This window comes from Carcharodon carcharias, chromosome 16 (assembly GCF_017639515.1).
Source record: "Carcharodon carcharias isolate sCarCar2 chromosome 16, sCarCar2.pri, whole genome shotgun sequence".
In the NCBI taxonomy this organism is placed as follows: domain Eukaryota; kingdom Metazoa; phylum Chordata; class Chondrichthyes; order Lamniformes; family Lamnidae; genus Carcharodon; species Carcharodon carcharias.
In genome coordinates, this window is record NC_054482.1 from 10,838,441 (window position 1) to 10,864,807 (window position 26,367).

The window sequence follows — 26,367 nt, forward strand, 5'->3', positions numbered from 1 at the left end:
TACAATCTAAAAAAATTTATTACTTGATTTCAGTTTATCATACAACTTGAAAAGCAATTCAACTCCAGAAACTAGGATAGGAAATATGTGTAATCAGAAACATTGCAACCTGACCGACAATACTTTCACCTTAGTCAGGCTGAGAAGGATGAATGTTGAAATTTTCAATTATGGTGCGATTCAGCTACCCCGGCCCTGTTAATGAGGGAGCTATCTAAAATCCTTTTCACACAGCTTGCTTGCAGAATAACTCTTTTAGGGCGACAGGTTTCTCCTCAATAACAGTTCAAAACGTCCCAATCATCCAAGGTCAGCTCAGCACGCTTGCGTTTCACAAGAGGGGAAGAACACCCAGTTACTTCAGCTTGTCCACCACTTCTCTTTCTGGCCCCTAATGTGGTGGTCACAGTGGACTCTGCACAGAGATCCTTACTGACTCTTCTGTGAAACTGCATCCTGATTGGCTCCTTGATTTGCTCAGCATTTGAAAGTCCATCAATTCCTATGTTGATCAATTTGTTTATTCCATCTAGGAAATAAGTGAAATTGATTATGCTTATGTGAATATTTTAAAGCATAATGAGAACTTGAAGTTATTTTACAAATTAATTGAATGGTGTGGCGCTGTAATAGGAGCTGGATAGAGATTGAATAATTGAATAATTCCTTTCATAGTAAATGTCATGGCAATGGCAGGGGAGATGGAAATAAACACAGGTCACAGGATTTCCACACTTGATTGCCATGCACAGATTATAATCGGACAGTAGGTGTATTTGGATAGAATTCCCACTCACAGTCACACCATCTCATTGCCTAGGCTTACATGTGAAGAATGGACATAGAGAGAGATTCTGGAGGGTAGAAAGTACCTGTCAAAGTGTTTCTCAACAAGAACCTGTATCTTTAGGAGAGAAAACAGGCAAACGAAAAACACACTTGAATTGAAGTTGATTGGTAGACATGCTGAATACGACATACATGGATGTGAAACACAGAGACTGATTCTATAATTAATGGCTCCCAGCACAGAGCCTTGTGTGACATGAGATATAGAATATTCAAAAAAGATACATTTCTGTTAGAAAGGAAAACTCTAAGGGAAGGATGCACCATCCAGGATTAACCAAGGAAGTTAAAGACAGTATCAAATGGAAAGATAAAGTATAAACTTCCGCAAAGATGAGTGGCAGATCAGAAGGTAGTGAAATGGATAGTCCTTGTCTCCAGAATGATATCAATGGTTTTGTTGAGTGGGCAGAAAAGTGGCAAATGGAATTCAGTCTGGAGAAGTGTGAAGTAATGCATTGGGGAATGTAAACAAAGCAAGGGAATACTCAATAAATGGGAGGATATTAAGAGGGGTTGAGGAAGTGAAGACCTTGGAGTGCATGCCACAGGTCTCTGAAGGTGGCAGGACAGATGGATAAGGCAAAGAAAGCATAAGGAATGCTTCCTTTATTAGATGAGGTATTGATTACAAAAGCAGGGATGCATTGCTGTAACTGTATAAAACGCTGGTTAGGCCGCAACTGGAATTTTGTGTAGCGTTCTGGTCACCACATTATGTAATTGCCCTGGAGAGAGTACAGAGGAGATTTACAAGAGTGCCAGGGCTTGAAAACTACAGCTATGAAGAGAGATTGGATAGGCTAGGGTTGTTCTCCTTAGAACAGAGGAGGCTAAGGGGCGACCTTATTGAGGTGTACAAAATTATGACGGGCATAGATGGGGTAGACAGTAAAGACCTGTTTCCCCTTGCTGAGGGGTCAGTTACCAGGGGGCATAGATTTAAGGTGATTGGTAGAAGGATTAGAGGGGACATGAGGAAAAACCTTTTCACCCAGAGGGTGCTGGGCTTCTTGAATTTACTGCTTAAATTGGTGTTGAGGCTGAAGTGCTCAACTCATTTAAAAAGGCACCTGGATCTGCACCTGAAGTGCTGTAACCTGCAAGGCTACGGACCAGGTGCTGGAAAGTGGGATTAAAAATGAGTGCCTAGCTTCTTTTTTCTCTTTTTATGGACAGCACAGACACAATGGGCTGAATGGCCACTTTCTGCGCCATAACTTCTCTATGGTTCAAATATTAGGCAGAATATAATGAACAGTAAAGAATGACTAAAATATTAATAAGGTGGGAGAAATTAAGATTAAGAGAGAAAGCTAGCTAGAAATATAAAAACAGACTTTCTACAGGATTTAAAAAGGAAAACGAGGTGGCAAAGTGAGCTCTAGAGAGTGAGAATGGGGAAATAATAATGGAAAATAAGGAAATGACAGATGGAACTGAACAGATATTTTGTGTCCGCCTTCACTGTGGAGGATACAAATAACATCCCGGAAATAAGTGGGCATCAAAAGGTGAAAGGGAGGGAAGAGCTTAAAACAATTCCAATTGCCAGGGAAAGGCTACTAAGAAAATTATTAGAACTAAAAGCTGACAAGTCCCCAGGTCCTGATGGACTTCGTCCTAGAGTCTTAAAATAAGTGGCTACTGAGATAGTAGATGCATTGGTTTTAATTTTCCAAAATTCCCTAGATTCTGGAAAGGTCCCACCAGATTGGAAAGTAGCAAATGTGAGTCCTTTATTCAAGAAAGGAGGGAGACACAGAGTAGGAAAATGCAGGCCAGTTAGCTTAACATCTGTCATAGGGAAATTGCTGGAATCTATCATTAAGGAGGCTATAGCAGGGCACTTAGAACATCTTAATGCAATCAGGCAGAGTTAACATGATTTTGTGGAAGGGAAATCATGTTTGACTAATTTATTGGAGTTCTTTGAGGAAGTAACAAGCAACGCGGATAAAGAGGAACCTGTGGATGTGCTGTACTTAGATTTTCAGAAGACATTTGACAAGGTGCCACATCAAAGGTTACTATGCACAATAAGAGCTTGTGATGTAGGGGATAACATATTAGCATGGTTAAAGGATTGATTAGCTAACAGGAAACAGTAGACATAAGTGGGTCATTTTTGGGTTGGCAAGATGTGATGAATGAAGTGCCACAGTGCTGAGGCCTCAACTATTTAAAATTTATATCAATGACTTAGATGAAGGGACCGAATATATGGTTGCTAAAATTTGCTGACGACACAAAGATAGGTAGGAAAGTAAGTTGTGAAGAGGGTATATGGAGTCAGCAAAGGGATATAGATAGGTTAAGTGAGTGGGCAAAATTTTGGCAAATGGAGTATAATGTAAGAAAATGTGAACTTGTCCACTTTAGCAGTAAGAATAGAAAAGCAGCATATTATTTAAATGGAGAGAAATTGTAGAACTCTGGGGTACAGAGGGATCTGGGTGTCCTGGTACATGTATCACAAAAAAGTTAGTATGCAGGTACAGTAAGTGATTTGGAAGGCAAATGGAATGTTGTTGTTTATTGCAAGAGGAATGAAATATAAAAGTAGGGATATTTTGGTACAGTTGTACAGATGTGGTGAGCACATCTGGAGTACTATGTACAGTTTTTGGTCTCCTTATTTAATAAAGGATATAAATGTGTTAGAAGCAGTTCAGCAAAGGTTCATTTGACTGATTCCTCATAAGATAACACCTAAGATATCATAATATCCCAGGTAAGATTGGACAGACTGGGCCTGAATCCACTGGAGTTTAGAAGAATGAGAGTTGATCTTATTGAAACAAATAAGATCCTGAGGGACTTGATAGGGTGGATGCCGAAAGGATGTTTCCCCTTGTGGGAGAGACTAGAGCCGGGGGACATAGTCTAAAAATAAGGGGTCTCCCGTTTAAGTAAGGAGAATTTTTTTTCTCTCAGAGGGTGGTGAGCGGTATTGTCATTTTGATAGTGTCACTGGACTGATAATCCAGAGACCCAGGGGTAATTTACTGGGAGCCAGGGTTCAAATCCCACCACGGCAGATGGTGGAATTTGAATCCAATCAAAATTTGAAATTTAAAGCACAATGATAACTGTGAAACCATTGCTGATTGTCATAGAAACCCACCCATCTGCTTCAGATTTACCTGGTTTGGCATCAGACCCACAGAAATGTGGTTGACTCTTAAATGCCCTCTGAACAAGGGCAATTTGCCTGGGCCCACATAATGAATAAATTTTTTAAAAAATTACAAAGAAACTCTTTGTCTACGGTGATTGAACATTTTGGAAAAGAACAATCAGCATGGATTCAGGAAATAACCTGGAGTTTTTCAAACACAATACTGACAATAGAAATGTTACTTGATATTTTTATTTGGACTCTCAAAGATTCTGAGGAAGTTCCAACTTGCAATTGATGGTTCAGGTAGGGAGTCACTAAATAGGATGTAAAGCATGATGCAGAATACACATGGTGTACAAACAGAAAAAATAAACTGGGACATTTTGGGCAGCAAGAAGCTATAAGATCCTTGCTATTTATAAACATAAGGCAACAACTTAGATAAGGGAATTGTAATTAAATCTCCCAGTTTGAAAATGGTGCTAAATCAGGAAATAAGGCCAATAATGAGAAACCATGCAACCAGATCCAGAGACATTTAGATCTTTCAGATAATTGGTCTATCTGGTAGCAGATAAAATTCAATGTAGTTATGTGTGAGATAATTAATTAAATAATTAATTAAAAATAAAAGTAGCAAAAGAAAGACTATTTGTTAAATAGGTTAGTGCACATTTGTTGATTAGGAAAGGGTTTTCAACAGATAGATCTATGACACTATTAGCTTAACTGAAGCTAAGCAATAAGATACTGAAATACAGAATACAAATCAGATGAGATATATTCTTGCTGTTAAAAGCTTGGACAATCCCATCTGGAGGTGTATGTTATTCTGTTCAATTAGAGAAATAAATTTATCCATAAGAGAATACAAAGATAAACAATGACGGCATCAGGAATTTAAGATATGGATGACATTAAAGAAGTTAGTAGAACTTACTCTGGAAAAAAGATCTTGACCTAAGTTTCATGATTATGAAGGCAACTGACAACAATGACCTCAGTGGATTGTTAATTATGGGGATGGATTCAAAGCAGACAGAATGAGAGTTATGTAAACAATTACATACTTTTCTCAAGAAAGGATTGAGATGTATGGTGAGAATATAGGTAGGTCTCATGGCAGGGAATATAGGAGTTGATCTATCAAAGAGGGATAAGCTTGTTGGCCCTAAGTTGTTCCTAAAAATTCTAATGTACCAACTACAATGTGGAAGCAGAGATCTACTGATGTATGCTGTTGCTCGTCAGAGCCATTTAAACAGGTTCCAATTTAATAGGATTTAGGGCTATGTTGGTTTCACAAGTATTCTCAATGATCAAGTCAGCAGCACTGTTGCACACTCCCTTCAGGATACTTACAGAATTGCTGTGTCATTGTTCTGCCCCTAACATTCTCACGTCGTCTAACAGACACACGTTCCCACTGATAAACCACCTGAAGTACAAAAAAAAAGAACTTAACAAAAATTCGACAAGTAAGCAAGAGAAACTTAATTGTTAAAAAAGTGAGCCAATTGTTTTCTGGGAAAACAGGAATGTGTCACTACAGATAAGAAAATGTGTTTCTGTCCCCCCAACAATAGTGGCTTGCTGGGTAACTTCAAAGGGCATGTGGAATCAATTAGGTAGTATGTGATAGGATCAAATGTAGGCCATACTGAGCGGGAATGGCACATTCCCTCGGCGTTAATGAATCAGTTGGGATCTTACAACAATCTGGCAACGTTCATAGTCATCTTTCTACTGCCAGGTCACAAATTACCAGGGCCAGGAATTTTAGGATGTTGGTGTTTCAGAGGAGCCTCATGGCGGGGCGTGGTGGTGGGTGGGTGTTGATGGAGAGGCCAGGGGTGAGTAAGGAGCACCCACAGGAGCCAGACTTCTTTGGGTTTGGGGCAGCCTGATGTTGAAAGGAGGCTGTTGAGGCCTGAGCACAGTCACTTTTCAGGCATCACCCTGCCCCTGAATTCCTCCTCCCTCCAACCCTGAAAGATTGAGGCTGGGTGGGAAACGACATTTAAGTGGTCATGAAGTGGCCACTTAAGGGCCTCAATTGGGGCAAAGAGGGGCGGGCCAGCCTAAGCCTTGCCCATCCTACTGTAAAATTGCAGAGGAGGCTGGGCGTGGGTGGGAGTCCAGTGCGAAGATCATCTGAGGAATTTTACAGGCACTTCCAACTCCCTCTGTCTTCAAACCCACCAGCGGGGAATATAAAATTCTGCTGTAGGTTTACGGAGTTCTACCTCACATTTAAACATGGTGAGATCTTAACTTACAAACTCCGAGTTGCACATCCTGTACCATTACCACTGCAGACATCTCTCCCTCAATTTGGGAACTTTACCCAGCAACTTTACTGGTGACTACTGAACCTCATCGTGGAGCTCTTCATGCTGATGCCATGCACCTGAAATAGAAAGCTCTTCATGCTTCAGTGTCAACATCGCTCTAATTATTGGCAATGTTTCTAGGGCTTCATCAATAATGCAAGTGGTCACTGCTTTGAATTGCTCCCTTGCCATTTGAACTTGTTTTAATTCGATGAGTTTCAGGCATTTGCAGGGTGAAACTTTTACAGCAGTAGACTTTTTTTTTATTTAGACTTTATTCTTTACGGGAGGATGGGTTTGCCTTGAAATTTAGTGAAGCAAGACTGAGCAATTGGAATAAGGAACTTGTTTTACATTGGGGAGGTAAAAACACTAAAGCATGAATATATATTTTTATTGACACACAGTTAAAAAGGGTAAGTTTTATCACAATGTTCATGCACATAATGGGTTGACAGGAAATGCAACTCCGCAGAGTGAAAATCTCTCAACTTCCCTCCCTCCCTCTCCGGCCTGATTCAACAAAAAGTCTACTGCTGTAAAAGTTTCACCCTGCAAATGCCTGAAACTCATCGAATTAAAACAAGTTCAAATGGCAAGGGAGCAATTCAAAGCAGTGACCACTTGCATTATTGATGAAGCCCTAGAAACATTGCCAATAATTAGAGCGATGTTGACACTGAAGCATGAAGAGCTTTCTATTTCAGGTGCATGGCATCAGCATGAAGAGCTCCACGATGAGGTTCAGTAGTCACCAGTAAAGTTGCTGGGTAAAGTTCCCAAATTGAGGGAGAGATGTCTGGCCATGGTAAAACCAGAGGCAAAGGGCATGCTAAGGCCAAGACTTGCTCCACCTGAGCTGGTCTCCAGTTCCCTGTTGGCCGAATCCACTGGCTGTTGCGCAAGGGTCGCTATGCCGAGTGCGTTGGTGCCGAAGCCCCCCATCTATTTGGCCACCATCCTCGAGTACCTAACCGCCGAGATCCTCGAGCTGGCCGGCAATGCAGCCCGGGACAACAAGACGACCCACATCCTTCCCCCGCCACCCGCAACGACAAGGAGCTCAACAAGCTGCTGGGAGGGGTCACCATAGACCAGGGTGGGGTCCTGCCCAACATCCAGGCTGTGCTGCTGCCCAAGAATAGGCCACCCCAGCAAGGTTTATGCCTGAAGAAGCGAGATCAGAAAAAGATCAACAGTATGTCTTAGCATCAACCTCAGAAGAGAACCCATACAGTTATATGACTTTGCTGAGCTTGTCAAATTAGTGGTTAATTTGGCAATAATATTATGCCATGGGCTAACAGAAAGACTTCATTTCACATGGGGCCATCACAGGCAGATTAAAAAGAGTGTTTCAACTTATTAATCAGGAGAGGATGGGAATTAGGTCTCAGGACTGAACTATTAAAACGTCCAAGTCTACAAATTGCAGTTTTAAAATCCAGTTCATATTTGTCAAAATCATAAAAACAAAAAACTGCGGATGCTGGAAATCCAAAACAAAAACAGAATTACCTGGAAAAACTCAGCAGGTCTGGCAGCATCGGCGGAGAAGAAAAGAGTTGGCGTTTCGAGTCCTCATGACCTTTCAACAGAACTAGGTGAATCCAAGGAGAGGGGTGAAATATAAGCTGGTTTAAGGTAGGGGTGTGTGTGTGTGTGTGTGTGTGTGTGTGTGTGTGTGTGTGTATGGGGGGGGGGGGGGGTGGGGAAGAAGAGGGGAGGAGGAGAGAAGTGGAGGGGGTGGGTGTGGTTGTAGGGACAAGCAAGCAGTGATAGGAGCAGATCATCAAAAGATGTCACAGACAAAAGAACACAGGAGGTGTTGAGGTTGGTGATATTATCTAAACGAATGTGCTAATTAAGAATGGATGGTAGGGCACTCAAGGTATAGCTCTAGTGGGGGTGGGGGGCATAAAAGATTTAAAAATAACGGAAATAGGTGGGAAAAGAAAAATCTATATAAATTATTGGAAAAAACAAAAGGAAGGGGGGAAGAAACAGAAAGGGGGTGGGGATGGAGGAGGGAGTTCAAGACCTAATGTTGTTGAATTCAATATTCAGTCCGAAAGGCTGTAAAGTGCCTAGTCGGAAGATGAGGTGCTGTTCCTCCAGTTTGCGTTGGGCTTCACTGGAACAATGCAGCAAGCCAAGGACAGACATGTGGGCAAGAGAGCAGGGTGGAGTGTTAAAATGGCAAGCGAAAGGGAGGTTTGGGTCATTCTTGCAGACACACTGCAGGTGTTCTGCAAAGCGGTTGCCCGGTTTATGTTTGGTCTCTCCAATGTAAAGGAGACCACATTGGGAGCAAAGAATACAGTAGACTAAGTTGGGGGAAATGCAAGTGAAATGCTGCTTCACTTGAAAGGTTGGGCCCTTGGACGGTGAGGAGAGAGGAAGTGAAGGGGCAGGTGTTACATCTTTTGCGTGGGCATGGGGAGGTACCATAGGTGGGGGGTTGAGGAGTAGGGGGTGATGGAGAAGTGGACCACGGTGTCCCGGAGGGAACGATCCCTATGGAATGCCGACAGGGGGGTGGTGAAGTGAAGATGTGTTTGGTGGTGGCATCATGCTGGAGTTGGCAGAAATGGCAGAGGATGATCCTTTGAATGCGGAGGCTGGTGGGGTGATAAGTGAGGACAAGGGGGACCCTATCATGTTTCTGGGAGGGAGGAGAAGGCGTGAGGGCGGATGTGCGGGACATGGGCCAGACACGGTTGAGGGCCCTGTCAACGACCGTGGGTGGAAAACCTCGGTTAAGGAAGAAGGAGGACATGTCAGAGGAACTGTTTTTGGAGGTAGCATCATCGGAACAGATGCGATGGAGGCGAAGGAACTGAGAGAATGGGATGGAGTCCTTACCGGAAGCGGGGTGTGAGGAGCTGTAGTCGAGGTAGCTGTGGGAGTCGGTAGGCTTGTAATGGATATTGGTGGACAGTCTATCACCAGAGATTGAGACAGAGAGGTCAAGGAAGGGAAGGGAAGTGTCAGAGATGGACCACATGAAAATGATGGAGGGGTGGAGATTGGAAGCAAAATTAATAAAATTTTCCAAGTCTCATCTCCCTCCGGGACACCCTGGTCCACTCCTCTATCACCCCCTACTCAACCTCCACCTATAGCACCTCCCCATGCCCACGGAAAAGATGTAACACCTGCCCCTTCACTTCCTCTCTCCTCACCATCCAAGGGCCCAAACACTCTTTTCAAGTGAAGCAGCATTTCACTTGCATTTCCCCCAACTTAGTCTACTGTATTTGTTGCTCCCAATGTGGTCTCCTCTACATTGGAGAGACCAAACGTAAACTGGGCGACCGCTTTGCAGAACACCTGCAGTCTGTCCGCAAGAATGACCCAAACCTCCCTGTTGCTTGCCATTTTAACACTCCACCCTGCTCTCTTGCCCACATGTCTGTCCTTGGCTTGCTGCATTGTTCCAGTGAAGCCCAACGCAAACTGGAGGAATAGCACCTCATCTTCCGACTAGGCACCTTACAGCCTTCTGGACTGAATATTGAATTCAACAACTTTAGGTCTTGAACTCCCTCCTCCATCCCCACCCCCTTTCTGTTTCTTCCCCCCTTCCTTTTGTTTTTTCCAATAATTTATATAGACTTTTCTTTTCCCACCTATTTCCATTATTTTTAAATCTTTTATGCCCCCCCACCCCCACTAGAGCTATACCTTGAGTGCCCTACCATCCATTCTTAATTAGCACATTCGTTTAGATAATATCACCAACTTCAACATCTGTGTTCTTTTGTTTGTGACATCTTTTGATGATCTGCTCCTATCACTGCTTGCTTGTCCCTACAACCACACCCCCCCAACTTCTCTCCCTCCACCCCCCACCCCACCTTAAACCAGCTTATATTTCACCCCTCTCCTTGGATTCACCTAGTTCTGTTGATGTGTCATGAGGACTCGAACTGTCAACTCTTTTCTTCTCCGCCGATGCTGCCAGACCTGCTGAGTTTTTCCAGGTAATTCTGTTTTTGGTTTGTCAAAATCATGTTGGAAAACTTCAACACTTCTACCAGACTCAGTACCTGCTCTGCCCAGCCTTCTGTCTTGCAGCACGTGTGCTTAAATTCCTCCAGAGGTTCCCCAGCAGGAAAGAGCGACAACTTACTCTGAATCGTTTGGATTGACGAACAATTGGGCTATTGCAAAGAAAAGTGAGAACTAATCAGAAACTTTTTTACACCATTAGCTTTCTATAATTGGGAAAATTAGATGGGAAATCTTAGCTGTCTGGATATATTAATGATGAGGTCTTATAGTAGCAGGAGGTGCATGCGTCAGATTATTGGAAGAAAACTGCACGAAACATTATAACATTACAATGGCTTGCTCCCCTGATGGTTCGATTTGTCAATATACCACCCAACATTACATAGACTGGGTTTACTCCCTAGGTTGTATTCAGGGTCACCAATTCTCTTGGAGAAAATTAAGGGGCATTCTGGAAGGGGATTGCATTACAGATGGGGTGAGTTGGGGATGGCGGGGGGAGAGTAGGCAGGGTGCTGCCAGAGCTGTGGGAGCAGGTGGCTGGGGTGCCAGAGCTGTGGGAGCAGGAGGCTGGGGTGCCAGAGCTGTGGGAGCAGGAGGCTGGGGTGCCAGAGCTGTGGGAGCAGGAGGCTGGGGTGCCAGAGCTGTGGGAGCAGGAGGCTGGGGTGCCAGAGCTGTGGGAGCAGGAGGCTGGGGTGCCAGAGCTGTGGGAGCAGGAGGCTGGGGTGCCAGAGCTGTGGGAGCAGGAGGCTGGGGTGCCAGAGCTGTGGGAGCTGGAGGCTGGGGTGCCAGAGCTGTTAACACAAGCAGATGGGAGCAAAACAGTTACTGCACAGGCACTTGATTTAAAGGTCTGAATTATGGGAAAAACATAATTACGGATGCATGTAGCCCGGGAATTGGAACAGTTGGCTCAATGGCAGGGCTGTTCTGTAAAATAAGGGATGGCTGTCACCCTGGTTCCACTGAGCTTGCTGATCTCTGCCAGGGCAGCAGCTGAGGAATTACAATTGGTCTCAGCTCCTTTGGACAAGTCAAGGAGGGGAAGATGGGAAGGGGAAATAAAGTCAAACTTCCTGCTCCTGATTCGCAAAGTCTGCCCACCATGTACAAAGCACAAGTCCGGAGTGTGATGGAATATTCTCCACTCGCCTGGATGAGTGCAACTCCAACAACACTCAAGAACCTTGACACCATCCAGATCAAAGCAGCCCACTGATTGGCATCCCATCCACAAACATTCACTCCCTCCACCACCAACGTACAGTAGCAGCAGTGTGTACCAGCTACAAGATACACTGCAGGAACTCACCAAGGCTCCTTACACAGCACCTTCCAAACCCACAGCCACTACCACCTAGAAGGACAGGGGCAACAGACACATGGGAACACCAGCACCTGGAAGTTCCCCTCCAAGTCACTCACCGTCCTGACTTGGAAATATATCGCCGTTCTTTCACTGTCCATGGGTTAAAATCTTGGACCTTCCTCCCTAACAGCGCTGTGGGTGTACCTAGACCACACTGACTGCAGTGGTTCAAGAAGGCAGCTCACCACCACCTTCTGAAGGGCAGTTGGAGATGGGCAATAAATTATGGCTTGGCCAGCGACGCCCACATCCTATAAGAGAATTTTTAAAAGTCAAATAAACCCCAGTGGGAATCGTGCGTCCGGACATTGAACGAGGACAAAATCAGGTTCGGCAGGTGCTGTTCTCTACCAATAAGTAGACTGGACTGCCAATATTCACAGGACTTAGATAAGAAAAACAGTCACTTGGGCCTGTTACCAAAACATAGTTGGTACACGTGGAACCATACTGTTAGAATTAGAGCCTTCGGAAGAGGAGGGAGGAAAAATGAAATCAAAAAGGCGGAGCATCAGGGTTAGAGCAAGTATTACGTAGAAATAATTATAGGGTAGTAATCGGGCAGAGGGAGTCAGATCAGAAACTCCATGAGAATAGCTTGAGCAGTTTAACTGTCACTCAAACAAAGAGATTAAATTACAACCTGAAGTAAAAACAACTTGTGCTTTTGTAGTGTCATGAACTTAGTAAAAGATCCCAAGGTGCTTCACAGGAGTGTTATCAATCAAGATTGTACACTGAACTATATAAGGAAATATCAGGGCAGATGACCAGAAGTTTGCTTAGAGGTAGTTTTAAAGGAGCATCTTGAAAGAGAACGAGAGGTGGGAAGGAATTCCAGTGCCGAGGGCCTGGGCAGTCGAAGGCACTGTCGACAGTGGTAGAGTGGTTAAAGTTGGAAGGTGCAAAGAACCAGAATTGGAGGGTTGCAGAGATCGCAGAGGACTTTATGACTGGAGGAGGTTACAAAGATAGGGAAGGATGAGCAATTTTATAACGAAATCATTGCCCAACCAGGAGCCAAAGTAGGCTTCTGTGCCAGTACTGCGGTGTGGCTAGTAACTTACTATGCTAGTAAGCATAGGGGTGGTGGGTAAACGTAACTTGGTGAAAGTTAGGGTAAGGGAAGCAAAGTTCTGGATGAGCTCATGTAGGGTGAAAAATGGGAAACTTACTAGGAAAGCATTGGAATAGGCAAGACAAAAGGTAACAATGCTTGGATGACTGTTTAGCAGTAGATAAGCTGAGGCAGGGGCAGAGTCAGGCAGTAATATAGTGGTGGGAGTAGGCAGTCTTAATGATGGAGTGGAAATGTGGTCAGGAGTTAATCACAGACAGCATGCTTGCAAACAGTTTGGTTTACTTTGGATTGTAATTAAACATATTTACTGTTTCACTTGACATGTGAATTTGATTCAGTCTTAAAGAGATTTTTTGTTGCCAATTTTCTAAATGTTATGTATTCCAGATATGCGATGGTGTTAGCAAGTCAGATATCATTAAATCTGTAGCTGATTTCAAAGAAATTTTGTATCAAATATATAGTATAAAAAGGGAGCAATTTCAGTTTGGATACCCACAGAGATAACGGTATATTAAATTGGAAACTCTATCCATCCTCACCGTAACACAAGTTCCTGAGATATCGAGAGCCCTCAGCTTTGAAAAGCAGCACAAATATCCCATTCCATGCTCACTGATTCTGGGATTATCTGGTGCAGAAGAAACAACAGTGGAGGTAATAATTGATTTCTGTTTAAAGAACCTACTGTGAGAACTCTCTGAACGAATGTTAATCTATGAGATGTTTTAATTTATTAAGTCAATTGACAACATCCCAGAAGACTGATTTTGCTTTATTCCATAATTTGTGCTAGACAAAGCTGTACAACCTTTTTGTATTTGTTCTTGGGATATGGGGGACTGGCATTTATTGTCCATCCATGATCCCTTCATCTCAAAAACTTATCTAAACATCAACCACACTATGTGGGGCTGTGAACCAACTGGGTTTTTTCAGCAATACTGAAGCTTTCATCGTGATGCTTTCTGGTGCCAGCTCACAAGTTACTCAATTTATTGAATTCAATTTCATACCTTGCCAAGTTGGGATTGGAATTCTGATCATTGAATTGCTGGTCTGTAACCACTACACTACCATACTCAATTTCATGCAACACTATAATTTTTCAGTGTAGTTTGTACAGAGCTTACATACAGAAGTGACGTCCAGATTTAAAAAAGACTTGCATTTAAATAGTGACCTTCACACTATAAAGTTCCAAAGTGCTTTATAGTCAATTAAGTACTTTTGAAATGCAGTCACTGTTGTAATGTAGGCATTATGGCACCAATTTGCACACAGTAAGGTTCCACAAATAGTAATGTGATAATGACCAGAAAACTTGTTTGTGATATTAACTGAGCGATAAATATTGGCCCCAGACTTTATCGAAACAGTGCCATGGGGTCTATTACATCCACTGGACAGGGGAGGCATGGTTTAGTATCTCACCCAAAAGACAGTACCTTCGATAATGCAGCTATTCCTCAGTACTACACTGGAATGCCAGCTTGATTTTTACATGAGAACTGGAGTGAGATTTGAATCCATAACTTTCTGATTCAAAGTGGAGAGTGCTACCCACTGAGCCAGAGCTGACACCTAGGTTAGTGTACTCTAATGTGTTAAAGCTTCAGTCCCCAAGATATTATCCTGAGTTATTACAAATGACAAGCATTCCCTAACATTATGATAATTTCAGCACAGGACAAGACTGAAACCTGGAAACTCCTGGTTTGTATTACCACTGTGGACTATGTTCCTACCACTGAACCATCCGCAAAGTCTCATCACTGCAAAGTAATGGTTAATTCACTTCATACTGATTCCCTTTTTTGTAATGCACGTAACTAGAAATAACTAGCTTCACAAGCACTGAAGATCCAACCTTGGCTCACCTCTGAGTTAGAAGATTGTGGACTGAAGCCCTGCCCTGGAGATTTGAACACATAGTTTAGGCTGACACTTCAGAGAACTGAGGTGCTGTCTTTTGGATGAGATATTAAACTAATTGGCTCCCTAATAGCAGCAGTGACTACACTTTAAAAGTACTTAATTGGCTTTGAAGTGCCTCGAGAAAGGCTATATACACATACATTCACACTTACATGTTGCTTTAGGTAATTCAGTACCTAATTGAATAGCGATGTGGTGAAGTCAGAATTAAGCTGATTTATTTCTTCCATAATGCAGGGGTGACAAAATTTCAATTATGGCATCACAAAGTATTTTAATTCCGGTAGAATTCATGCATCATCTACAATTGGTATCCTTACAAAGCTATTTTCATTTTAAGGAACTGGTAAGGACTGACTCTAATCAAGAATAAAAGGACATCAAGATATAAGTGCTGTCATTACAAAATGTACGCAGTCTGTTACAGTACAATGAAAATCAAGTAAAGAACTTTCTGCCAGCACAAATACAGAAAATACCAAGGTTAATACTTTCCTACAGACATACACAAAATGTAAAGTTAGAAAAAAAGGAATGTTGAAAATGCACAATAGGCCAGCCAGTGTTTTGCACTGAAAGCCTTTTTTAAATCTTGTCATTGCAAAAAGTCAACCAGAGTTATCTGGAATGTCTAGAAACTTACTGGACAGATCCAACACTTCCAAATTCCCCAAACCTTTCTTTATCACTCGGACAGGTGCAGTCATTTTCCGCAGACCAGAATCTGAAAGGCCGTTATCCCCAAGGTATAAGCAGATGAGACTGCAAGAAGAAAAGGCGACAGTGAAGGTTACTGTGGAGACTAAGGAAAGGAAAAACTTTTTTACAACCATTTTATCATCTAACACAAAAAAATAATAAATTTCTGTTTGTGGTGGGGTCACTTTTATTTATTTGTCACAGGATGTGCTAGCAAGGCCAGCATTTATTGCCCATCCCTAGTTGCCTTTGAGAAGGTGGTGGTGAGCTGCCTTCTTGAACCACTGCAGTGCATGTGGTGTAGGTACACCCACAGTGCTGTTAGGGAGGGAGTTCCAGGATTTTGACCCATGGACAGTGAAAGAACAACGATATATTTTCAAAACAAAAAATAAAAAATACCTGGAAAAACTCAGCAGGTCTGGCAGCATCGGCGGAGAAGAGTACAGTTGACGTTTTGAGTCCTGATGACCTATATTTCCAAGTCAGGATGGTGAGTGGCTTGGAAGGGGGCTTGCAGGTGGTGATGCATCTGCTGCCCTTGTCCTTGTAGATGGTAGAGGTTGTGGGTTTGGATGCTGCTGTCGAAGGAGCCTTGCAGGAGTTGCTGTAGAGCATCTTGTAGATGGTATATACTGCTGCCACTGTGTGTCTTGGTGCAGGGAGTGAATGTTTGTAGATGTGGTGTCAATTAAGCAGGCTGTTTTGTCCTGGATGGTGTCGAGCTTCTTGAGTATTGTGGGAGCTATACTCATCCAGGCAAGTGGAGAGTATTCCATCACACTCCTGATTTGTGTCTTGTAGATGGTGGACAGGCTTTAGGGAGTCAGGAAGTGAGTTACCTGCCACAGAATTCCCCGCCTCTGACCTGCTCTAGTAGTCACAGTATCTATATGGCAAGTCCAGTTCAGTTTCTGGTCAATAGTAACCGGCAGGATGTCGATAGTGGGGGATTCAGAAATGGTAATGCCATTGAATGTCAAGATGATTAGATTCTCTCTTGCTGGAGATGATCATTGCCTGGCATTTGTGTGGTGTGAATGTTACTTGCCATTAATAAGTTCAAGCCTGAATATTGTCCAGATTTTGCTGCATATGCGCACAGACTGCTTCAGTGAGGAATCACGAATGGTGCTGAGCATTGTTCAACCATCAGCGAATATCCTCACTTCTGACCCTATGATGGAGGGAAGGTCATTGATGAAGTAGCTGAAGATGGTTGAGCCTAGGACAAAATACCCTGAGGAACTCCTGCAGCCGTGTCCTGGGACTAAGATTGTTGACCTCTGACAACCACAAGCATTTTCTTTTGTGCTAGGTACAACTCCAACCAGTGGACGTTTTTCTCCCGATTCCCATTAACTCCAGTTTTGCTTGGGTTCCTGGATGCCATACTTGGTCAAATGCTACCTTGATGTCAGAGGCAGTCACTCTCACCTCACCTCTGGAGTTCAGCTCTTTTGTCCATGCTTGGATCAAAGTTGTAATGAGGTCAGGAGCTAAGTGGCTCCGGCAGAACCCAAATTGAGCATGTCAGTAGATTATTGCTGAGTAAGTGCCACCTCACAGCACTATTGATCACACCTTTCCATTACTTTACTGATGATGGAGAAGAGACTGATGGAGTGGTAATTGGCAGGGTTGGATTTGTTCTGCTTTTTGTGGACAGGACATACCTGGGAAATATTCCACATTGCTGGATAGATGCCAGTGTTGTAACAGTGATGGATAAGCTTGGCGAGGAGTTCAGGTAATTCTGGAGCACAAGTCTTCAGTATCATTGCTGGAATGTTGTCAGGGCCCATAGCCATTGCAGTATCCAGTGCCTTCAGCTGTTTCTTGATATAACATGGACTGAATTGAATTGGCTGAAGACTGGCTTCTGTGATGCTGGAGACTTCAGGAGAAGGCTGAGATGGATCATCCACTTGACACTTCTGGCTGAGGATGGTTGCAAATGCCTTATCTTTTCCACTGATCACTGATGTGCTGGGCTCCCCCACCCCCCCAATCATTAAAGTTGGGGATATTGGTGGAGCCTTGTCCTCCAGTGAGTTGTTCAATTGTCCATCACCAGTCACAAGTGGATGTGACAGGACTGCAGAGCTTAAATCCATTAGCCAAGGACTGCTTAGCTCTGTCTATCACTTGCTATTTGGCGCACGAATAGTCCTGTGTTGTAGCTTCACCAGGTTGACTCCTCATTTTTAGGCATGTCCGCCTGCACTTTTTATTGAACCAGGGTTGATCCCCCCGGCTTGATAGTAATGGTAGAATGAGGGATACGCTGGGCCATGAGGTTACAGATTGTGGTTGAATACAATTCTGCTGCTGCTGATGGCCCACAGCACCTCATGGATGCCCAGTTTTGAGTTGCTAGATCTGTCCGAAATCTCTTCCATTTAGCACAGTGGTAGTGCCACACAACACAATGGAGGGTATCCTCAATGAGAAGATGGGACTTCGTCTCCACAAGGACTGTGCAGTAGTCACTCCTACCAATACTGTCATGGACAGATGCCTCTATGACAGGTAGACTGGTAAGGATGAGGTCAAGCGGGTTTTCCCCTCTTGTTGCTTCTTCTGCCACCCGCCGCAGACCCAGTCTGGCAGCTATGTCCATTAGGACTCGGCCAGCAGTGGTGCTACTGAGCCACTCTTGGTGATAGACATTGACATACTCCACCTAGAGTACATTCTGTGCCCTTGCCATCCTCAGTGTTTTTTCCAATTGGTGTTCAACATGGAGGAGAACTGATTCACCTTCTGAGGGGACAGGGCAGGGATTGCAGCAGGTGGTAATCAGTGGGAGTTTCTTTGCCCATGTTTGACTTGATGCCATGAGACTTCATGGTGTCCAGAGTCAATGTTGAGGACTACCAGGGCAACTCCTTTCTGACTGTATACCGCTTTGCCAACACCTCTGCAGGGTCTGTCCTGCCGGTGAGACAGGACATACCCAGGGATGGTGATGGTGTCTGGGACATTGCCTTTGAAGTATGATTTGGTGACTATGACTATGTCAGGTTCCTGCTTGACTCATTTGTGGGACAGCTCTCCCAATTTTGGCACAAGCCCCCCAATGTTAGTAAGGACTTTGCAGGGCTGGGTTTACTATTCCGGTGGCTGGGTTGAGGCCAGATGGTCTGTCCGGTTTCTATCCTTTTATACTTTGTAGCAGTTTGATATAACTGCGTGGTTTGCTAGGCCTTTTCAGAGAGCAGTTAAGAGTCAACCACATTGCTGTGGGCTAGGAGTCACACGTAGGCCAGACCAGGTAAGGACAGCAGATTTCCTTCCCTAAAGGACATTAGTGAACCAGAGGAGATTTTACGACAATCAACAATGAGACTAGCTTATTTTTAAATACGACAATTAAAGTTTACAAGGAAAGACATTAAAAAAACTATTTTATGAAGGTGGACTGTTAAGCTAGGGAAGGGGAAATTGATTGTATCACAACATTTTACAGAGTTGATGAGTTGTGTGTCAGTAGTTTCTTGGCTCTTGTGTCACTCCCAGCAAGTGAAAAATTTAAGCAGAAACAGAACTGTGTGGCCTGGATTAAAAGGGTTCGAGAGTCACAAATGAGCAGTTTGGATATCCTGCAGGAGAGGACACTCTGAAGGTCTCATAGAATTGAGCTGTTCAGTCAGGGTTGAATTTAAATCTCACAAGCAAATACTTGTTGTTATATAGCTTTTGGGAATGCTGTTTGATGAAGGACATTACAGGTTGGACACACTAAGGTTACACATTATGAAAGAAAGTTAGTTTTTCAAATATCTGAAATGAAGTAAATACATTTTGTTAAACATTTAATATAGCTGAAACCTATCATGAGAATCTGATAATAGCATGAACATACAGGAATCAGTTTCATTGTAAGAGGTTTCATCTGTTTATGCCCCAGTTGTTTAAGCTTTATTGAGAAATCTTTAACAGCATTATTTCTGCTAAGTTACCCACCCTAATTATGCCCATGAAAATGTTCACACAGCTAGCATGAACTGAGTGGGTATCATGCCCTGCTTTTGCCCTGGAGCTGTCAAGTCATTTAAGGACTTTTGCGGTTAAAGTGTTGATTCTGTTCAGGGTGTGAGATAATGTAATGAGGATATCTTTTGCATGGAGTTGACAAACAGTTCTCAGCGTTTCTGTTGTATCCACTAACACATACTGTACCTTGCTAAGGTTTCAGATGTCAAGTGCATTAGGAGCTCATGTTCATCCCCCAGCTTACAGCTCGACAGATCCAGGCACATCAAACCACGAAAAGACTGGATTTCTTCCAACTTTTCTGACACCATTAAAAATCTGCAACGATATAAGGCACCTTTGTAAAACGCTGGAGTGAATCTGGTCTCCAAGGAGATGAAAGATATCCATGCCTTCAGTGGTACCGCTTCATTGCATTCCCAGGCCAGCTACAAAACAGGTTTGGTAAAGATTTCTCTACTTAGACCCACCTTGACAATTGAGCTAGGGGCACAGATAGCGGAGATGGTGGCAAAGTAATCCAGAGTCACCATCCCTGGTGGCATGGGTTCAAATCCCACCACAGCAGCTGGTGGAATTTAAATTCAATTACTAAAATCTGGAAATGAAAGCTAGTCTCAGTAATGGTGATCATGAAACTATCATTGATTGTTGTAAAAACCCCATCTAGGGCATGAATGCCCATTAGGGAAGGAAATTTGCTGTCCTTACTTGGTCTGGCCGACATGTGACTACAGAAAAACAGCAACGAGGTTGACTCTCAACTGCCCTCTAAAATGGCCTAGTAAGACACTCAGTTCAGGGGCAATTAGGGATGGGCAACAAATACTGGCCTTTTCAGTGGCACCAACATCCCACGAAAGAATAAAGAAAAAATTGCAACTGACAATATTCTTGATGAACACCATATTCACCAAAAGTTATTCCATCAATTATATTTTTCCCTAATAAAAACCAAATGACTGGCAATAATGATTCTGTTTATAACTATTTTTAAAAGAAGGATCTTAATTTTGTTAGTACTGAGAAATGGAACATTTTCCATCTTGAACACTCAGTGCTCTTTGGTCAGACACTTGTCGTGGTACAGAGTAAAGTCCTTCTGCTCTGCCCCAGCAATGTGTTTCAGAGTAAGCCTTTTTGGTTCCCCACAGCAGCCATACTGGTCTTTGACCAACAGTCAATTAGAACCAAATTAGGAGCAATTTTGTGTTATAGGCCTCTCTCCAATTGCAAGTGAATTGAGATTGCCCAAGGTCAAGTTGATTTCAAGCGGTGCTCTTACAGTCAGAAAACAGTTCATCAATTTAGTCTTGACTAGTTCAGACCCTGGTCCAGGAATGAAATACAAGTGTCTAACACCACAGAACACAGTCCTCAAACTTTAATGATTTTGTCAGAGAAGTGAGATGTGACTTACACCTCATTCATTTCAGTGCTGGTAACCAAACTGGAGTGGTGCTACAGTGCAGAGAGACGTTGGTTTTATTGCTTCACTTCACTTGGGTCCTTGATCATAGCTGTACCATGACAGAGCAGCACCTGGCCTGCATAAGGCATCTAAGCAGCAAGACCAGAGAGAGCAGTCACCTGGACACGTGTGCGCATGTCCCAATAACAGCAATTGGCAGAACCTTGGAGGCAGATCACCTGTCTGCCTTCTCAACTGTGGTTGATCCCTAGACTAATGACAGCAAAAAATGGAAAACAATATGCAGTGGACAAGAGAAAAGGAAACGTTTTCAAACCATTATTAAAGATTACTAAATTACAAAACACAATTCATTACATAATAATCATTGGACACTGCCAGTCTATAATGAAGCAGTTGTATTGTACTGTGGAACACCAAAACAACTTACATCTTTACCCAACTAATTTTAGCACCACTTGAAGATGCATTTTCATACTGGGGAGTATTGAGAGCTCTCAAGTACCTTTTTCAAGTGGCTATTCTTCATGTGTAAGAAACTGAGTGACATCAGGCTATTTGATGGGGTTGGAGGAAGTACATTACAGTCAAGCCCAGCTATTCTCAACTGGTGTCCGCTTCTGTCTACCTTCCAAAAGCAGCCACCAGATAGCAACTGGACTTTTTACCCATTTTCCCCTCCCTAACTTAGGGAGCACCAAGGTCAGTTCTAGTCCCACTAACTGAAACAATGACTGCAAATGTTGGAAATGTAGCAGGGTCGGTCAACATTTGTAAAGAGAACAGACAAGAAACGTTTCAGGTGCAGACTTTTTCTGAATGGTGCTGACATGGGGGAGGGGGGGGGGGGTGTTGTTGTGTCTGGAATTCTCAACATTGCCATTTGGATCAGATAGAAAAGATTGTACCTGTCTCGTAAACACAGGGATTGGAGCACGAGACTTCCATAAGCCTCACTGAATTTAAGTAGAGCCTTTGTACTTGTGTCGGGGTCAACAAATTTCTTCCTTGCTTCCACTGCAATGAAAAGTTTTTCAGCAATCTGCTCAGGAAAGCCAATTAATGAGTCAACATGCTGTATGTTGTCGGCTATAAAACCAAGCACTACATCAAAGAGCAACTTGGGAGAATAGCGAAGATTCCCTGCCTTAGTGTATGTGAAGACAATATGATCAGTCCTGCAAGTGCTTGGCTTGTCTCCATCTTCAATACACAGTTTAACAGTGAAGCCCTTTTGAAACAGTCGCAGTGACCTGGATTTTTCAGTGCTCGCCTTCAAGTTTGAAGCACCATTCAACAGGTGAAGTTGTCCCTTTTCACGTACATAGATAGGCCCAAATTCAAATGCAGGACTTGTACTGGTGTGTGAAGACATTGGAAGACAATCTGAAAAACTAAACATATTTTTTCAAAATAATTCTGTAATGTCTAAATTTGCTTAACATTTAGAACATCAAGTAACAAAATCTAAAAACTTGATTCTCATAATTCAGAGCATATTTTTAAATATTACATTCTCTGGTGAATGGTTTATACTCCCATCCCCTGCTTTATCTATTCTTGGTGCTAAGACAATGGCAACTGTTCATTTTTTGCAGAATCCATTCCTCCTGTTTCAAAACTGATTCCAATGCTGCACAAAAGTGAACACTTCCCACCCCGCACTTCAATCTTCTAACCGTACAATCAGTTGTCTTAATTTTCCTCTGTCAGTTTGGCTTTACATGTGCACATGTAGTCATCATGAGAATTCTAGGCTTAGCTCTTTTTCACTTTCTTCTTAGTTCCTCATGTTCCTTTATCAGTCCTACCAACAGTGAACTTCACACAGACTAGAACCAGTGATAAGAAAAAGGAAAACCTTGGACTAAAAAAAGAGGTTTCAAGTGACTTTTTACAGTGGAAAAAGATTGTAAGAGGTTTAGGAAGGGAGGTGCAGATTAGGGCCATTGCTGCAGCTCTGACATCAATAGTGCAGTGAATGTGTGACTGTTTGTAGGGTTTACAAAAGGCTGGACTTCGAAGGAGGTGCAAGTCTAGTGAAAGCTGCAGAGGTAGTATGGATGGATCCATAAAGATATTTGTACAGAGGATGAGGCTTTTAAATTCAATGTACCAGGGACAGGCATAGTCATTGCCAAAGCAACAGAGATTCTGGCATGGGCACAAAGCCAATGGCTGGGATTTTCCGGCCCTGTCATGGCAGGATCCACTGCAGCAGATTCAGCGGCCCAACCAAAAGTCCATTGACTTTCGGCGAGACCGGATGATCCTGGCAGAGGGTGGGGTGGGAAAATACCACCCAATTAGTTGAGCAATGCACTGGTTAGATCCAGAGTTAAGATTCTGCCATGCCAGACCGTCACCTTTCTCACCAGTGGCTCTAAGTGTCACATTGTTAAATGAGACCCCCAGTGCTGGGGTGTAAGCATGGCAGTTGAATGAGAATCCATCTTCTTATCTTTAGTCTCTTGGCACTCAACCCTAAATACAACACTTACCTTCAATGGCAACCTGCTACCACCCGACCAAACAAGCCAGTAGAGATTATCAAGGGAGGTCTGTTGGGAAATTGGAACTTAAAATAAGATTGAATGCAAGCAATAGTGCTCATGGAGGGTGGAAGTCAGGAGGCTGATAAAGAAACATTGAGGAATTTGAGTTTTAATTAGGATTTCAGCAAGTGTGGAAGAAGACAACAATGTGATGGTGGAAATACTGATGGATAGACTATAGAGATTGAAACTCAGTTTAAGATTGAACAAGGTGTCAAGGTTGCATGTAGGTCCTTTCACAATACTGGTATACAAAAATGTGAGAAAGAAGATCAAAATTCACATTCATTAAAATAAACGGGCAAGAGTTTTATTTAATTCTTCAACTTCGTAATAACAGTGAGAGATAGGGAGAGACAACAGTGCTGGGAATTGGCATTTTTAAAAACAAATCCCATAAATTGACTTCAAAACTTGAGATGACAATGTTAAACTTACATAATAGAAACAATTCAAGATGTTCAGGACAACATGCAAAAAAAAAAGACATGAACTGATCTTTAATCACATCCCTTTGTGCTCAACTTCATGGAAAGGCTTTAAAAGGATTACCAGACATACTACTTCAAAAGGGAAATAAACAGGAACAGTCAGGGACGAAAACAGAAAGTTTTGGAAAAACTCAGCAGGTCCAACAGCTTCTGTGGAGAGAGACAAAGTTAACGTTTCAAGTCTGCATGACCCTTCTCCAGAACAGTCAGGAATTCACTCTCACTTCTAGCTGATCCTGATAATGGTTATTATGTTCAAGGACAGGCTCATCCAACCGGTGGCCCCCGAAGCCATTATATGTGGCTCCCGGAGCCACTGTTTAAAATACCAGCAAGACAGGTAAGTGAATCTGAAGATTCTGCAAGGGCCTGCTGCTCCAGTCACAGGCCACTCCTCTCCCACATTTGCTGGGAGAGAAACAGCCTGTGATTGGAGGAGCAGCGATCATTGTCAGCGGTGAGTGTGCAGAGGAAAAAGTGGGAGGAAGGGAGAGAAAGAGCCAGGGAGATTGGGGGTGGGGGGGGGAGAAGCCAGAGAGATTTGTGGGGGGTTTGCAGGGAGATGGGTGGGGGGATGAGCCAGGGAGACTGGAGGGGAGGGGGATAGGGCCAGGGAGATTGGGGGGAGGGGTGAGGCAGAGGAAGAGACTGGTTGCAAGGCACAGGTGGGAGGCTGATGGAGGGAGCGCATGACAGCTGGGTTGCGTGGGCAGAACGGACGTGAGTGAGGGGGAGCAGGCATGTAGAAAGGGAGAATGCGTGGGGGGGGGGGGCCACGGGGAGAGAGGGGGAAGAGAGGGTGCCCGCACCGAAAGGGGGAAGAGAGGAGCACGAGAGACAGAGAGGCGCGTGCATGTGAGAGAAATGTGTTTGTTTGGCTCATTCAGTCTCAGGATACACACTCAGCCCCACACACCGACATATACTCACACCCACTCATATAGTGGGTGAGGGTGAGTGAGTGAGCTAGACACGCGCGCACACACCCACCCTCTTATAACCTAATGGTAATTTTTATTAACCACTTTTTAAATTAACAATTTATTGCTTTGACGTTGCTTTATTTGTGCTCAGCAAGTTTTTTTGTTTTCTTCACATTGCAACTTTCTTCTAGAAATTCATGTTTAATGTTGTGCCAAACCTTATCTTCCTGAAATCTGCTCGTCGTCCCTTGAGTGAGAAAAAAATTGGCAATGTGACATCCCCCTCCCCCCCCCAGCTAAAAGATTGGACAGGCCTGCTCTAGTACACCAGCCACAACATAGTTTTGCTAGTCTTGTATCTTGCTAGTCCTTTGTGACACATCCATTTCTTTTTCCCCAGAATTGCTGGCTACACTCTGATCACATTGTTTTCCTATCAGATTGTTTGTTTCAACTGCCTTCTGATATATTATCTTTAATTGCAATGGAGTACATTTTCAAATGCCTTATATATTGGTGTCCATCTTTGAGTGGAAGTGAATCATCACCAAGAGAATATTGATTCCATGTGCATGCAGGATGTGGTCTCAGTTTGATCTATCACATCTGTGCCGTCAAATGATAAAATAATATTAACGTCCTTTACTCTTGACATTCACATCAGGTCAATTTTAAACTTAACCACTAAAGTCTCTCCCCAGACACTCATATGGTCTGTTTCAGTCTGAGGGAGGGCGGAATCAGGGAGAGGGATAAAGTCAGTGCCAAGGCAAATTATATTTTGGCAGGGTTTCCAAAAACAATTAGTTCAGCCACTGACTGGTTAGATGCAGAGTTCAGGCTTTCACCCTAGACTAAACCTCCCAGCTCTCACCAAATGTCACATCCTGAAAATCAGCCCCCCCCCAGGGCTGGGGGAAGGAGCACAGTGCTGGAATGTAAATCCATCCCCCTCTCCTAAATCTCACCCCACCCCCCCAACCCCCCCCCACCTCCAACCCCCACCCCCCACCCCCTCCAACCACCACCCCCCCCACCCACAACCCCAACTCCCACACCCAACCCCCACAACCACAACCCCCCCCCCACACCCCCACCCACCCCCCCACACCCCCCACCCCAACCCCCCCACCCCCCACCCACCCCCCCCCCCACCCCAACTCCGCCACACCCCCCACCCCAACTCCGCCACACCCCCCACCCCAACCCCCACACACCCCCCACCCCAACCCCCACACTCCCCACACCCCAACCCCCACACCCCCCACCCCAACCCCCACACTCCACCCCCACACCCACACCCACACCCACACCCACAACCCCAACCCCAACCCCCAGTCGATATTTCTTGAAGCAACCCCCAGTCACCGAGTCCAACACTTACCCTCGACGGCCACCTGCTACCCCCCGGCTAAACAGTTACCAGGACCCCCGGCTGAGCTGTGAAACGCAGCAATTTTACCAACGCTCCTGCTTCCTGGCAGCTCATATGGGGATGAGCACGGAACCATGAACCGGACACTGGGGGGCGGGGAGGTGGGAGGGGTTAGGGGGAGG

The 26,367-nt window shown here is 43.9% G+C and overlaps 1 protein-coding gene across 3 annotated transcripts; it reads right to left on the bottom strand.

Moving 5' to 3' along the window:
* lrrc42 (leucine rich repeat containing 42) lies at positions 1-26,340 on the bottom strand. Of its 3 annotated transcripts, none has more exons than XM_041208880.1 (8): positions 26,195-26,340; positions 21,750-22,235; positions 19,596-19,727; positions 15,355-15,473; positions 13,316-13,404; positions 10,359-10,472; positions 5,336-5,411; positions 1-529 (listed from the first exon to the last, which is right to left on the bottom strand). In XM_041208880.1, the coding sequence occupies exons 2-8, from the start codon at positions 22,214-22,216 to the stop codon at positions 276-278; spliced, it is 1,251 nt and encodes a 416-aa protein (XP_041064814.1). In that variant the 5' UTR covers positions 22,217-22,235; positions 26,195-26,340; the 3' UTR covers positions 1-275. The 3 variants fall into 3 exon arrangements, with proteins under 3 accessions (XP_041064814.1, XP_041064815.1, XP_041064816.1); XM_041208881.1 differs by lacking the exon at positions 26,195-26,340 and adding an exon at positions 20,830-21,093 and having other exon boundaries at positions 21,750-21,881; XM_041208882.1 differs by lacking the exon at positions 21,750-22,235.
* Positions 26,341-26,367: the final 27 nt, after the last annotated feature.

Coding starts and splice junctions, on each gene's coding strand:
- lrrc42 (XM_041208880.1), bottom strand. CDS start 22,216: ATGTCTTCACACACCAGTACAAGTCCTGCATTTGAATTTGGGCCTATC. Junction 13,405..15,354: donor GGAAGTGTTGGATCTGTCCA/GTAAGTTTCTAG, acceptor CTTCTGCACCAG/ATAATCCCAGAATCAGTGAG. Junction 530..5,335: donor AACAATGACACAGCAATTCT/GTAAGTATCCTG, acceptor CTTATTTCCTAG/ATGGAATAAACAAATTGATC.